This window comes from Notolabrus celidotus, chromosome 1 (genome assembly GCF_009762535.1).
Source record: "Notolabrus celidotus isolate fNotCel1 chromosome 1, fNotCel1.pri, whole genome shotgun sequence".
NCBI lineage: Eukaryota > Metazoa > Chordata > Actinopteri > Labriformes > Labridae > Notolabrus > Notolabrus celidotus.
In genome coordinates, this window is record NC_048272.1 from 19,134,028 (window position 1) to 19,147,880 (window position 13,853).

The following is a 13,853-nucleotide window of genomic DNA, read 5'->3' on the forward strand; positions in this document are numbered from 1 at the left end:
TACAATACTCAGCTCTTAGCGCAGCCACAAATAGCTGTAAAAGCTTGATATTTTTTAGGCATCCCTGTGTGGTACAAGTAAAGCATTGTAATAGACAACAGCATCATCTGTATTGTGTGATACACACTGATGTATAAGCCAAGAAAACTTCTATTACTGGTGTTATTGTCTTGTCCATTTAAGTTCAAATGATGATGATGATAAATACATGTAATTGTTTATACACCTTAAAGCTGCTGTAAGGAATTTTTGGTTTACGTTGATTTTGACGCCCCCTTGAGGCAAAGATGTTCATCTTATCTCTTGGCAGATCTTGTCTTGTACATGCTGTGGAAGTATTTTTTGTCTCATCTTGTTTTCTTTTAACAGTGAAGTTTGTCACAAGTTTGGAACATTTGTGTCACAATGGGGAAAACAGACGAGGGCCCATGTGCATGTAAAGATTTAATAACTAAAGAACACAAACAAATGTACTTACATGTCCAATAAACTGAATTCAAAAGAAGACACTAGATAAGGGAACACAAGGAAGACTTACAATGATCAAATCCAGGACAGGGGAAAAACATTAACTTAATACAGAGAGTAATTAACACAGGTGTGGACACAGGTGGAACTAATTAGGTCAATCAAAAAGGGCGGGAAACAAAGCAGAGGAAGTAAAACTAAACTGGAAACACGGATCAAGAACTAGAAATAAAACAGGAAACAATGGACTTCACTAAAACACATGACATGGATCATTAATAACAAGAGGAAGACAAAGGATAACTTAAAACAAAGAAAACACACATGGAAAAACCAAGGCCTGAACTCAAGACAATTTGTCTCTTTCTTCAGCGAGCGTTCAGTCACCTGGTCTGACACCTCTCACAGCCACTTCAGGTCTGAAAACTTACATTGAAGGAGAAGTCAGTCTTGTTGCTTACTGTCTCTCTTGTTCTTGTATGTCATAAAGAGGCATTCGTTTCTGTTTTAATCTGTTTCACAACCAGATGAAAAAAAGTGGCTTTGTTTGAGGTAGAACATGCAATGTAGGAGTAGAGATGTCAGAAAATAAATATTCAAGTTGACAGAAAAAAAAGCAAAGCAACAGAAAACATTTGCACTGTTTCTTTCTCAACTTTGTATCTGACTAAAACAGAACATATACTTGTAAATTTATTTAACCATTGAAAGATTCAGTCTCATCAGCGGGCCTCACACAGCAGTGAGACCTGAAGTTCCTTCTTTAACAGCTCTCTCCTGCACCACACACCTCAGCCTGCTGTTCACTTTCCTGTTGGACGCGATGATGATGAGGGGGCTGAGTGCCGCATACAGCGAGGAGAAGAAGATCCTTAGGTCAGAGATCAGAGAGGAAGTCATTGTCCTCTTCAAAGTAAGAGTGTACACCCACAGCCCATTATCCACCCCGTACAGGACAACGTACAGGGTCACCAAAGCTACCACGAACTTGGCAGCTCGGCGCTCAGCCCCTCCACCAACCCCACCACCTCCTCCACTGCTGCTGCGGAGCCCCTTCACCTGTTTGCGGTGCTTGTAGAGGAAGACGAGGATAAGGAGACTGGCGAGAGTCATTAAAGTCATTGGGACAACATCTCTGCCGACCTGAGCCGCTCCGTTTGCCTCTTTGGACAACTTTGACGGGAAGTGAACGTAGCAGAACTGCACGTTGATGCCGTGGCTTATGAGGCTGGAGTTTTTCTGTGTGCCGAAGGAGAAGAGGATGGCTGCAGAGCTCATACAGGTGTTGACCACCCAGAGGAAGAGGAACACAAAGCCCAGATACTGAGCTACGACAGCACGGGCAGAGGCCCAGCGTGACCCAGGAGGGGCGATGCACAGGCACTGATACGCACTCAGGACGAAGGTGAGCCAGATGGAGAGCGATCGAGAGGTCCTGTAAATGAATATCACAGCTCTGCAGCTCAAGTCTCCAAAGATGGAGGCCAGGCGTAAGGAGGCAATGGTCTCAAGGAGGCAGCGGATGCCCACCACCAGGAGGTTGACACAGGCCAGGTGGAGGACGATGGCGTCAGCAGGGAGGAGGTGGTTCTCCTGGTGGAGCAGGAGGAGGAACGCCATGATCACGGCGGAGTTTCCCGGTACTCCGACGACAGTGAGGGACATGTAGAGCATCCCACGGACAAACACCTCAGAGGACATGTCTGCAAGACAGACAACGAGCATGAGGCAGCTTTTCTTTTTAGTAAACCATAACTTCATGTAAAGAAAATTAACTTTATATTTCGCCTTTAAAACAATGATTTACAAAGTGCAAAACATAAATGAGAGCAAAGCACGAGAACCCAAACACATAAAAACAACACAAACTAAGGGATACACTGCAGGGAAGCTGAGATTAGATTGGCATGTTGTCAGCTGTTAAAACCAGAAAATGGAAACAAATACAGACTAAAACTGTTAAAGGAAGACACTTGAAAAAAGGCACAAAGTTACAAAGTTGAAGCTTTCTGAATCAGTTGTAATATCTGGATTTATCCTTTCTAACATCAAACAATTTCAACCTTTCACAGTTGTTTGAATCAAACATTTAAAGCTCCTGTGAGAATCTTTTCCTTTATGTTGAATTTGGCGCCCTCTGTGGGAAAAAAGCAGTCAGTTCTCATATAATCTTATGCATGCATAAGTAGTATGTTAACAAAAAATGAATCCTGCTTTCCTTTGACATTCAAATGCATCACTTAGGTGAATCTCAGCTGTGGAAGATGTAAACAAAATGCTGTTGTAGAAGCAAAACTTCATCCAAAATCGACCCTGCAGCAGCAGTTTCAGACTTTGAAATAACCACAAGTAAACAATCTTGTCACTGATAGCCTTGCTTTTGTAGCTCATAAAGAGGCATACATATTAAATTCAGAGTTTTTCATAACCAGTGAAAATATTACCACAGGAGCTTTAAAGTAGGTCTCCTGAAGTCTACCACAAAGTATCCAGTGTGAGAATAACAGCTGCAAACATTTACCTGAGAAGAGTCACAGCTAACGATGCCTGAAGCAGACCTTATCCCGGCCGCTCTCTCCACCAGCGGTCGCCTTGTTTGTGTTCTTATACTTGCAAACAGGTAACGATTGTTGGATCTGTTTTTCATGCTCCATTGACTCCTCTTCCCTCAGCCTCCAATTACTTGAGATCAATCCAGATGACTGCTTCTGTCCCCTCGCTGGGTTTCAGAGCGACAGGATAACACAGGAAGAGAGATTTGGATTCATTTACAGGGAGCAACCAGTGGACTGAGAAATGCGTGTTAATGAAGGGATGATATCTATTAGCTTAATGCTTGTACTCTGAAGAGATTAAAACAATTTCTCACTGTCAGGATTGAATACTTTTTCTAATTACTGATCCTATATTTAGATTGCTGTATCAGAGTCGGTGCATGACTTTTGTATTTTTCATTTCCACAATCAATTCTAAAAGCCACTACCTTTTAAAAAGAGGCCTCTGTATATGTCTGTGTGTGAGTATGTGTATATGTCTGTGTGTGTGTGTGTGTATGTGTGTGTGTGTGTGTGTGTGTATGTGTGTATGTGTGTATGCGTGTATGTGTGTATGTGTGTATGTGTGTATGTGTGTATGTCAGATACCAACCCCACAGTGTCCTCCAGTGGAGAGAGATGAAACAAATGTAAAAGCCAGAGGAGGTTTGAGTCAGTCTGCATGATAGATCACACACAGATCTTTTTTGGAGCATGACATAGCACCCAATTTATGACTGTGCGACTCCCTCAAAGCAATAAAAAGTCTGAAGATGGAATTATCCCCAAAGTGTGATCATCCTCTGAGGGCTAATCGATGTCTTTAGACCGCTTCATTTAACTTCATATCCCAAAGCGGAGAGTTCCGGAGAATTTGCAGAGAAAATTAAGTCAAGTTTCATCACAAGTACATGATGTCCTCCTTTGAGATGGAGAAAATACAGCAATGTGACCACTATGTACATCGGTAGAATGTACAATAACCTTTCTAAGTTTATATTGTTGAACATCAAGTAAGAGGTGTTCAGGTATTGGTTTAGTAACACCTCGCTGCCCGAATTGGTGGCATTGGTACTTAATTGTGTTTATTGATACAGCCAAACAAGTGTCTCTGTTTACCATGCTCTGCCCACAAGTGGTTGTTGGACCTTTTTTGTGGTGCTGACGCCTCCCCAAATTTCATCTCAGCACCCTGAAACAATAACACCAGGGGCCCAAACAGATATTGAAATTCAACAAGTATTTTGTTAACATTTTAATCTTGTATTCTCACCATCATCTTGAATAAAGTGTTGTTAATCAGTAATATTTTGAAGAGGGGGGTGTTACGCTCATTTTCAGGCTTTATATCGTCCCTCTGTCAGCTCTGTAGTACATTTACTTGATTTACAAGTTTATTAGATTGGTGTCTTTGGAAACCCTAATCTTGGCTTCTGTTTCTATAAGGTCCTCCATCAGGGAGCCTCCTCCACTGTTGCCATGCTACAAAGTTGTTATCATGAAATCATGAAATATGGCCATATCTTTCGGACCCTGAATCTCACCTGGAAAGTTTGGAAAGGGACAAAAAATCCCCAACAACAAAGAACAGAGCTGGAAGTTCTGTTTGGTAAGTGTTATTTTTATTATGCTGTTTTAAAGAGATTCATCAATTGTCACAAATTACCAGACCCCGTAAATTCTTGTGCAACTTTTGGAACAAGCCGTTCAGAGCAGCTTGAGGTGCATTGCGTAGAAGCTAGCAGCATTTAGCAGCATTTTAGCAGAACAGATTTGGTGGAAATGGGATATAATATTTATAACTATGTTAAAGTGTGTATATAATCACCTATATAGAACTATAGTTCTCTTTATATAAACTTAGAATTAGTATGTACATTTATATATGGCGCAGGTCTCCTGAAGGAGGCTGCCATCATGAACCGCCATCATGTTTCTACATCAGCTCAGAACAGATAAAACGGACAAATCAGAGCAAAACTAGTTGTTTTTTTCACAGTGCTCCTTTAAGTAATGACATACAACATTTTTACTTAAAAGTTGCTTGTAAAATAGAAAAGTACAATATCACCTCTTTTTGTATCTCTTATAAAGCCATATATTATACCTGAGAAAGCCAAATTCAAACATAAAGCCAGGGGGAGCTTTTTCTTTTTAAAACTGAGGACTTCACTTTTATACGTGGTTTGCTATTGTCACATTATATTACACCGTTTCTAAAACTAGATTTTATTTATAGATATTTTGATTTATATCAATATGAAGCACAGAGAAAAAACGAGAGAAAAGACAAACACAAATAGCAACTACAATAAAAAAAACAAGTAACAAACAAGAAAGACGACAAAGAGAAAGAAGTCAGTGTCCATGTCAGTCCAAATGAAGATTATAGTGTCAGGTCAAGTTCAGAAAAGAGTCTGTGATAGGACTGAGATATGCATGCATCAAAACACCAAACAATGCAGATTCATAACTCAGAATATTTTTAATGCAGGAATAATGCAGTATTTTGACAGCCTGAGCCTTCTCAGATCAGACATGTTTATAAATTCTTACCGAGCATTAAGCACGATTAAGATCCTATACCTTTTAAAGTTGAGTAAAGGGTTTGGAGCAAGCTTGTAAATGCTTCATTAAGAGTTAAAGCATTTTAAAACTAAGAAGCATAGGATCACAAAGAGTTTAAACATTGGAACAAATAAATGTTACTTTATTCTCCCACAGGAAAGTTCAAAACATCTGCTAATTGAATCAGTCGCAGTAAAGTTGATGCTATTGTATACATAAATCACGCTTGCAGAGGTATTGCACATCAGATTAATGCACAGCGAGTCAAATAAAGTCATGAGAGGTCGATGTTGCTCCGCTCCACTTAAATGCAAATAAAGAGTCTGAACTCCGTCAATATCACGCAGGAGACTGCTAAGCTAAAAGCCTCTTAGAGCACAGTTTGGCTGTGGGACAGATTAACTGCACAGTGAGGGGTGCGCTTAATATTCCCTCTGCAACAACAGAAGATGCAGCTTCATCACAATGCTTGAAGGTGCAAGAGGGTGAAAAGTGACACACAGCTGAATGAAGTTATAGGAAAAGAAGACGCTGAAACACTGAGAGGTGACCTTAGCTAAGATGCTGAAGCTCACGATGATGATGCAAAATAATGCATTAACACCGACACAGTCAGACAAATGTTGTTGTTTTTTACAGCAGATCAAGTGATTATAGTGATTAAGAAGTGATAAAATTTGAATTCAGAAGCAATAACTGATACTTTATCTATAAACTTACCCCATAATTAAAACCATATGATATGTTGCTTATATTCTTGCATGGACAGAAACAACAATAGAAGACATTGAGTATATTGTTTTTTGACAACACTTGTACCATATCTCATACTCTAGGTCGTCTTCTTCTTATCTTTACATTTTGAGAGAGTAATTCTCTGTTAATTCAGAATCTATTGAGTCATCTAGTTTCTTATTTTGCATCAAAATTAACAAGATATTTTATTCTCTAGTGTTTTGATTGATAATATGGATAAATGAACTGAGCCTTAATGTTTAGGCTTTATAATAACTCAGTATAAACTATGTTAAGTTTCATTTTAGATATATTTGTGTTGTTTTAATAACCTTCATTTCTATTGAATATTATAATCTATTCTTTATGTAATCATTTGTTTTTTAATTATTGTTATTGAAATATTCTCTGCTCAGTTTCATACACATGGCTGGGTTTTGGTGTTTGGATAGTTAAGACCTTAAAAGTAATGTAACTCTTTGCAAAGTAAACAATCAAACTATGTTGAAACTGAGCAACCTCTGGTCAAAAAGTATGAGGCCAATGTGGAAGTAATAAAAACTGCAGTCCAGCCAGGACCTGCTTGAGGCTGGCTCCGTCAGTACCGGAAACCACATACACACAAATTCAAAAAAGACGATCTTTACAGCAGAAATAAACAAGTGTAGTCTGGATAGCTCATTTCTCGATCGACACACACTGTACAGGGGGTGAATTTTTTTCTAACGCAGCAATTTAGAAGATATTAAGATTACGAGTTTTCCATTATGAGAGGCACAGCTGACTTGATTGACAGGTGGAAACAATGTAACTGTTAGCTAGGAGGCTCAAACTCCACCTCTTTACGTCACAACAGCAGTTCAACACTTTCGATATGGCTGCCGCCAATTGGCCTCAAAGCAGCGCTTTAGAAACAGATGGGTGACGTCACGGATACTACGTCCATTATTTATACAGTCTATGGTTGAAACTAGGGATGTTTTGGAGCCACTAATCTCCTGCTTATTTAACCAGAAACTTAACTTCTGACCAGCACCGGATTAGTCTAACACAGTTAACACGGGATCACAGTCTGTAAATAATGTCAGATTGGTTTGCTGAGTGTGACTAACATTAGCAGAGCTAGCACCACCATGCTTTGGGCCTCCTGCAGGTTAACGCCTACATGCTTGCTCACGCTTACTCCGGTCGGTTTAACCAGACACAGCCTTCATATAACTTTATTTCCATTTTCTACGTCAAACGCTGACAAAAAGCGCCATGCCAGAAGACGCCATCTGTCACCTGTTTACATGTGGCTGAGCTACAGCCCTGGCTAGTAGAAGTTGGCTGCGTTACAGCTTAGACACAACATATGAGCGCGATTCAGGTCTAATGTAACAAAAATATTAACAACTACTTTAACCAACGAGTAATCTGGTGTAATCAGGGTAGCATTTAGTGGACTTAACACACATCCCAAGGTAAAACACTTTTTACCATTAACGTGAATGTGGGAATAACATAAAGCTTATTGTTTTAGTTTTTAATTGGATGGATGCGATTGGGACAAAACAATTTTCATCAGCCGTACACAAAAACAAAATCAAATCTCCTGTCAGGGAGGCTAAAAAGCACATTTTTATAAACATACTGTACAGGCTGCTGTCTCCTGAGGGGAACATGCTTGAACTTGCCATTTTAATAAGCTCTCTGAACATGTAAACATGTAGAAACACACACACGGGGAAATAACACTTCTTATGATGCTTTATTCCAAAGAATACCCCCAGGAGAAAACATGCTTTCAAACAACCTTTATTCAGCTTTCAGATTCCGCCTGAGTTACAGCTGAGGGAAGAAAACGATAAAACTGCATGAACAAAAGGTTCCAGTGCTTTCACGAGAGACACGTTTGATTTTTACAGTCTATGTAAGCGCTGCTGAAAGACTCAAACGTGTGTTGTTGCCTGTGTCAGAGCTGAGAGTTGAGAACATAAATTAATAATAGCTGCTCGTCCCAATGCCCCCAATTAGTACAAACACGCATTGTGATGGGGCTAATTGTCTGGCTCCTCTGAGTCTTTTACCCGCTCCCAGGACATGTAGCAGGGAGAGAGCGCAGGTTAAAGCACCAGCTGTGAATGTAAAAGCCTCCTGATGGCTCATTCAAGGCATCATCAGGCTGCTTCTGCAACAACAATAAGTGCACACTGATGTCTCTGTGGGGGTTGTTTAAACTCTATTTTTAACTCCACAGGGAAAAGAGTTATTATTCTTTAGCAGATCGACATGCAGGCTGTCTGTGTGTAAAAGCTGAAAACTGACTGTTCAGGTACTAAAAAGGTACTTAAAGCTAAGTTCAGAATTCAAAGGTCTTACATAACCTAAAAAATCTCAGTTATTGTTTATCTTGAAGAACAATGTTAAGGCCTAAAACTAATCTGGACTGATGTGTTGGAGTGTGGAGCAACTCTGGTCATATATAATATTAAAGGTTGATTTGAAGTCTGAAGCTGCACCTTTGAAGTTTGATATCATTTATGTGCCATATTGAATCTGACTACAAACCACAAGACTTACTCTAATTTTAGGATTTATGCATTTTATTTAACATTACTAATACCGATAATTAATAAATTGAAAAAATATGAATACATTAAAAAAATAATAGAACTTAATATAATATAATATAATATAATTATAATAATAATAATAATAATAATAATAATAATAATAATAATAATGATAATGATAATGATAATAATAATAATAGATACAAATAATTATCATGATAAGAAAGGGAAATTTTGCATTAATATTATTTTATTTTTATTTTATTTTATTTTGTATTTTATTTGTATTATTATTATAATAGGGATGATGATCAGAAGGTCACATTCAAACTGTAAGTCTTAAAGCAAGTCTGTCAGACTTTGGACAAGTAGTGAAAGCTTATTTCAATCTGCTTTTACATTTCCACCAAAAACACCAAGAAATACTACTAACAACACTAATAAAATATATTAAAGATTTAAATAGAAAAGGAAAAATGAATCAATAATATACAAACCAAAAGAGGTGAGAAGACTGAAGCTTAAGCATATTAAACTTTCCCTTTTTACACAACATACAATTTTAGGTTATTAGGCCTTTAACTAATAAGTTCACCTGACACAAAACACAGCTAACAAAGTTTCATACATGAAAGAAATGAAGTCAGAAAACATTTCATAAAAGTTCTTCCTTTTATTGAAACATTATCTCTGTTGACGATCGGCAGCTGAATGATTTTTCGAAATATTTCCCTGAAACACAGATGAAATCCACATTTCTGTGCTGAAATGTATTGCAAAGTTGATCCGACTGTGATGCCTTAGCAGTCTGAGTCACACAAATCAAATGTTGATCTTCAATAAAGCGTCTGTCTTTTTCTTTACGTAATTATCTCTTTGAGTCCCTCTGCCTTCACAGCAGCACAGCAAGGCGGCATACAGAGAGAATCTCACACTACAAGACTGGATTTTAAAGGATATGGACTCAGTTTGTCAAAACAGAATGCTGACGCCTCAAGAATCAAATTAACGTTTCGTTCAGGATGAGGGGTGAGGATTTTCATCACTTCAAGAAACATGGATTGTGCAGGAAGATACTTTGAAAACTCAGCTTACACAGCAAAGTTAAACTACAGAGAAAGTTATATATATCATAAAACACATGTCATACACTGATTAACAAGATATAAAAGTCAGCCAGCAAACTAGATAATGCAAAAATCTCCTCTAGTTAAACAACTGATGATTTTAGGAACCTAATAGTGGACTATTGAGGTCCAAAACACCCTTACTAGTGTGACTAGTGGCCCTTTGCTTGTTGCTAGATAACTAGTTATAATTTTTTGAACATCCTTAGTTAACTAGTGAGATCAGAGTCAAGTTAAAGTTGATGTTTATTACATCTATATAACACCTTAAAAGCTTCTGAACCAAGATGCTTAACAAGGAAAGACGCAGGCTTTACACATGCCAGCATACAAACGGAAATATGTACAGAGAGGAGGTGTTATGGAAAATAAAACTAGATTCAAATTGCAATATGTTTAAACAGGTTATATAATTAAGGCTGTTTCAGAGATGAGGACCCGCTGCAAAGAAAGTCCTCTGTCCGGCTTCTTTCTGCATCGAACAGGGCTCAACCAACAAGCCCCCTGTGGAGGGTCAGGGGGTCTGGGTGGGGTCTGCTGTAAGGGTTGAGAGTTTCTGAGATATATGCCTCTGATAGGTTAGTTCTCTGATATGAGATTGAGTTTCTCATTGGTTTAGTGATAAAAAAAATACACAATGAACCCTCATGTTACGCTTCTACGACCAAAAGCTGCATTTAAAACTCTTATGCAAAGTCTTCATACAACTGGTTTATTGAAATGTTGCTCCCTGACACAGAGCGTGTGATTTGAAGAGGGCTCATAAAACCAGAATTATTGTAAGGAAGGATTACACCAAGCATTAACTGTTGTACTTCTTAAATGGGAGCCTGAGTGTGGATTTAAGGAAGATTTGAAACCAAGTTGTATCCTTCAGCTGTACTTTATTCCCTTTTGAGTGCTCGCCCTCTGAGACCCTCTGAGTCAGGTTTAGTTTGTTGCTTTAATTTGCAAACTTGTGGGCTGCAGTGTTGGCCAGAAATCTCAAGAGGCTTCCACGCCTATAAATTGCAATTACACAGTCTATTAATCAGTACGTGCAATGCACGCTTCAATCTGAGGTGAGCATCATTATCTCTTCAGTTCAAAGCTGCTGTGTATTAATTGCATTCCTCACAGATTTGTTCTGTCTGATGATCTGTGTTTGTGAATCCTGATCAGTGTCGGCGTCTCCGTCATGGATCTGTGTGTGACCATCAAAGGGGTCTCCTTCCTCTTACAGACAGGGATGGGCATCTTGGGGAACACTGTGGTGCTGCTGGCGTACATCAACATAATTTTCACTGAACCCAAGCTCCTTCCTGTGGACATGATCCTCTGCCACCTTGCCTTTGCCAACCTGATGCTTCTTCTGACCCGCTGTGTCCCCCAGACCATGACTGTGTTCGGGCTTCGAGACCTGCTCAATGACCCCGGGTGTAAAGTGGTTATCTATGCCTACCGCATCGGCCGGGCCTTGTCTGTCTGCATCACATGCATGCTCAGCGTGTTCCAGGCGGTGACCATCGCTCCTGCTGGGCCACATTTGTCCAGATTGAAGCCGGCTCTTCCCTCCTTGGTGCTTCCCACGTTTGCAGGACTGTGGCTCCTCAACATGGCCATATGTATAGCAGCCCCTTTCTTCTCCATGGCGCCACGAAACGGCACCGTCCCAGCTTTTACCCTCAACCTCGGCTTCTGCCATGTGGACTTCAGAGACAACCTGTCCTATGTGATCAATGGGGTGGCAGTCTCTGGGAGGGATTTTGCCTTTGTGGCATTGATGGTGGGCTCAAGCGGCTACATACTGCTGCTTCTGCACCGCCACAGCCATCAGGTGAGAGGGATCCGTCGCTCCCAAGGCGGCGGTGCAGAGACAAGAGCGGCAAAAACAGTTGTCACATTGGTTGTCCTCTATGTGGTCTTCTTCGGGATTGATAACGTGATCTGGATCTACATGCTGACAGTGGCAAAGGTGTCACCAGTGGTGGCTGATATGAGGGTGTTCTTCTCCTCATGCTACGCCTCTCTCAGCCCGTACTTTATCATCTCCTCCAACAAGAAGGTCAAGGCCAAGATCGTGTGCGCAGTGGAGCAAGAACAACTGTCAGCAGACACTCAGGAGTCGAGTGACAAATGACTCTGTCTCCAACATGACAAGCTATCAACTGACCTGCAAGACAGCAGAGTTGCTGCTGTCAGACCGCATCATTTTGAAAACAGCTGCAGAGTTGACTGTCATTTAGTGAAACAGTGGACACTTTAGAAAGTAGTATAGAGAGTAGTGTCTTTAAGAGGTAGGGCAGGTATTTCTCCTGCACTCGCCAATGTCATTAGAGCTAAAAAAATATATATCTATAAATGAAATGGACAGAATTGATGTACCAATGTTAAAGGTTGATGTTTTTCCTCATGTTAAACAAAATACGTAACATCCATCCTTTCAAGTCCGTTAACTGAGTTGATTTGCTGCTTTTCTTTGTTTTTTAATGTTGGTCATACAAAGCAGTTAGGACAGGACTATAGACTACAGTGCAGTTGAATTTGACCGTAAAATTTCCGCAGTTATATGCCAGGTTCTAATATTTTAGAGTGAATATCCGCGAAAACATAATTCTGACTTAGTCATCCAAAGGAACTAAATGTATGACATTTTTTGGGAATTATTTAAAACAAGATCTGACAATTTTTGGGGTAAAACAAAATAAAAAACCTGAACACCTTAATTTTTGACAGCATATTTTGTAGCTGTCTGAAAATGTTGGTGCTGTTGAGGTTACAGATTGTGTAAATACTTTTAAGAGAAATTCTGATAGACTGAAGGGACCAAGGAAGTAAGATGATTAGAAATATAAAAGGAAAGAAAGTATAAAAAGGGGCCCCAAGCAGAAAAAAATGAATAAAGCACTAAACGAGGGGTATAGCAATAACGTGAAATAAAAGCAATACAGAGATAGAATCATCAATATTGATAAAGCATTTAAGGAAAAAGTGCTGCACAGAGCATAAACATTTTTAAAAGCAAACTCCAGACCTTTCTTTTTCGTGTCACTTTTAACTGAGTCTTATTCCATCGTACTTTATCTATTTATTATCTAGCTCAAATTTTTGTCTCTTTTTTTAAGTATATACTGGCATATCTTAAATTATTATAGACACATATATAATATTTATTCAGTTAATTTAAAAAAAAAAAAAATCTTTAATTTATTGTGGATGATGTCATTTTTTATTTAGCTATTAATTAGATCGTATCATTTTATGTTTTTTTACAGATTACCTCTCAACACTTTACTATTTTATTCTGTTTTACTTTGCTGTATTTACTTTTAGTGTAGCATCTTAGTTTCTTTTACTGGTTTAATCTTCTAGTGTTTCTTTATATTAGTAATTTTATATTATTTTGGTGAGTTTAACCAATTTATTTTATCTCCAGTGTTTCCTAATTTCGTTCAGCAACTTCTCTTTCATTTTAATTTTTTTATTACTATTGTTTTGGTTTTTTGTTTTTTTTTTGCATATATCATGTTCTTAACCTTACATATGGATTGTGGTCTGCTGGGTTTGGGGGTCAGGGTTGGGATTGGGGATTTGTGTTTTTTATTTTATTTATTCTATTTTTATCATATTTTTCATGTACAGCACTTTGTGTTACAATAACATTTTACAAATAAAGTCTGTTTGATTATAAAGGTAATAAAATAAATTGAAATAGAATAAATGAAAGATAAGAAGCTAAAAGACAATAAGAGAAGGCATTAAAATAGATAAAAGCATTTTATGCACATAAAGGCAGTAAAATAAATAAATCAATCAAGATGAATAAAAGCTATAAAGGCAGTAAATTAGGTATTAGGAGAGTAAAACAATTAAAGGAAAATAAATAG

At 38.5% G+C, this 13,853-nt stretch overlaps 2 protein-coding genes across 2 annotated transcripts; one reads left to right on the forward strand and one right to left on the reverse strand.

Annotated features, from left to right (window-relative positions):
* Nucleotides 1-415: 415 nt before the first annotated feature.
* Nucleotides 416-3,026, reverse strand: LOC117830162 (olfactory receptor class A-like protein 1). The gene is made up of 2 exons (XM_034708192.1): nucleotides 2,990-3,026; nucleotides 416-2,171 (listed from the first exon to the last, which is right to left on the reverse strand). The coding sequence occupies exon 2, from the start codon at nucleotides 2,167-2,169 to the stop codon at nucleotides 1,201-1,203; it is 969 nt and encodes a 322-aa protein (XP_034564083.1). The 5' UTR covers nucleotides 2,170-2,171; nucleotides 2,990-3,026; the 3' UTR covers nucleotides 416-1,200.
* LOC117830237 (olfactory receptor class A-like protein 1) lies at nucleotides 2,670-12,604 on the forward strand. The gene is made up of 3 exons (XM_034708310.1): nucleotides 2,670-3,088; nucleotides 4,449-4,611; nucleotides 11,149-12,604. Exon 3 carries the CDS (start codon nucleotides 11,165-11,167, stop codon nucleotides 12,104-12,106), a length of 942 nt encoding a protein of 313 aa, XP_034564201.1. The 5' UTR covers nucleotides 2,670-3,088; nucleotides 4,449-4,611; nucleotides 11,149-11,164; the 3' UTR covers nucleotides 12,107-12,604.
* Nucleotides 12,605-13,853: the final 1,249 nt, after the last annotated feature.

What these genes read in the sequence shown, in the direction of transcription:
- LOC117830162 (XM_034708192.1), bottom strand. Translation starts at nt 2,169, where the DNA reads ATGTCCTCTGAGGTGTTTGTCCGTGGGATGCTCTACATGTCCCTCACT.
- LOC117830237 (XM_034708310.1), top strand. Translation starts at nt 11,165, where the DNA reads ATGGATCTGTGTGTGACCATCAAAGGGGTCTCCTTCCTCTTACAGACA.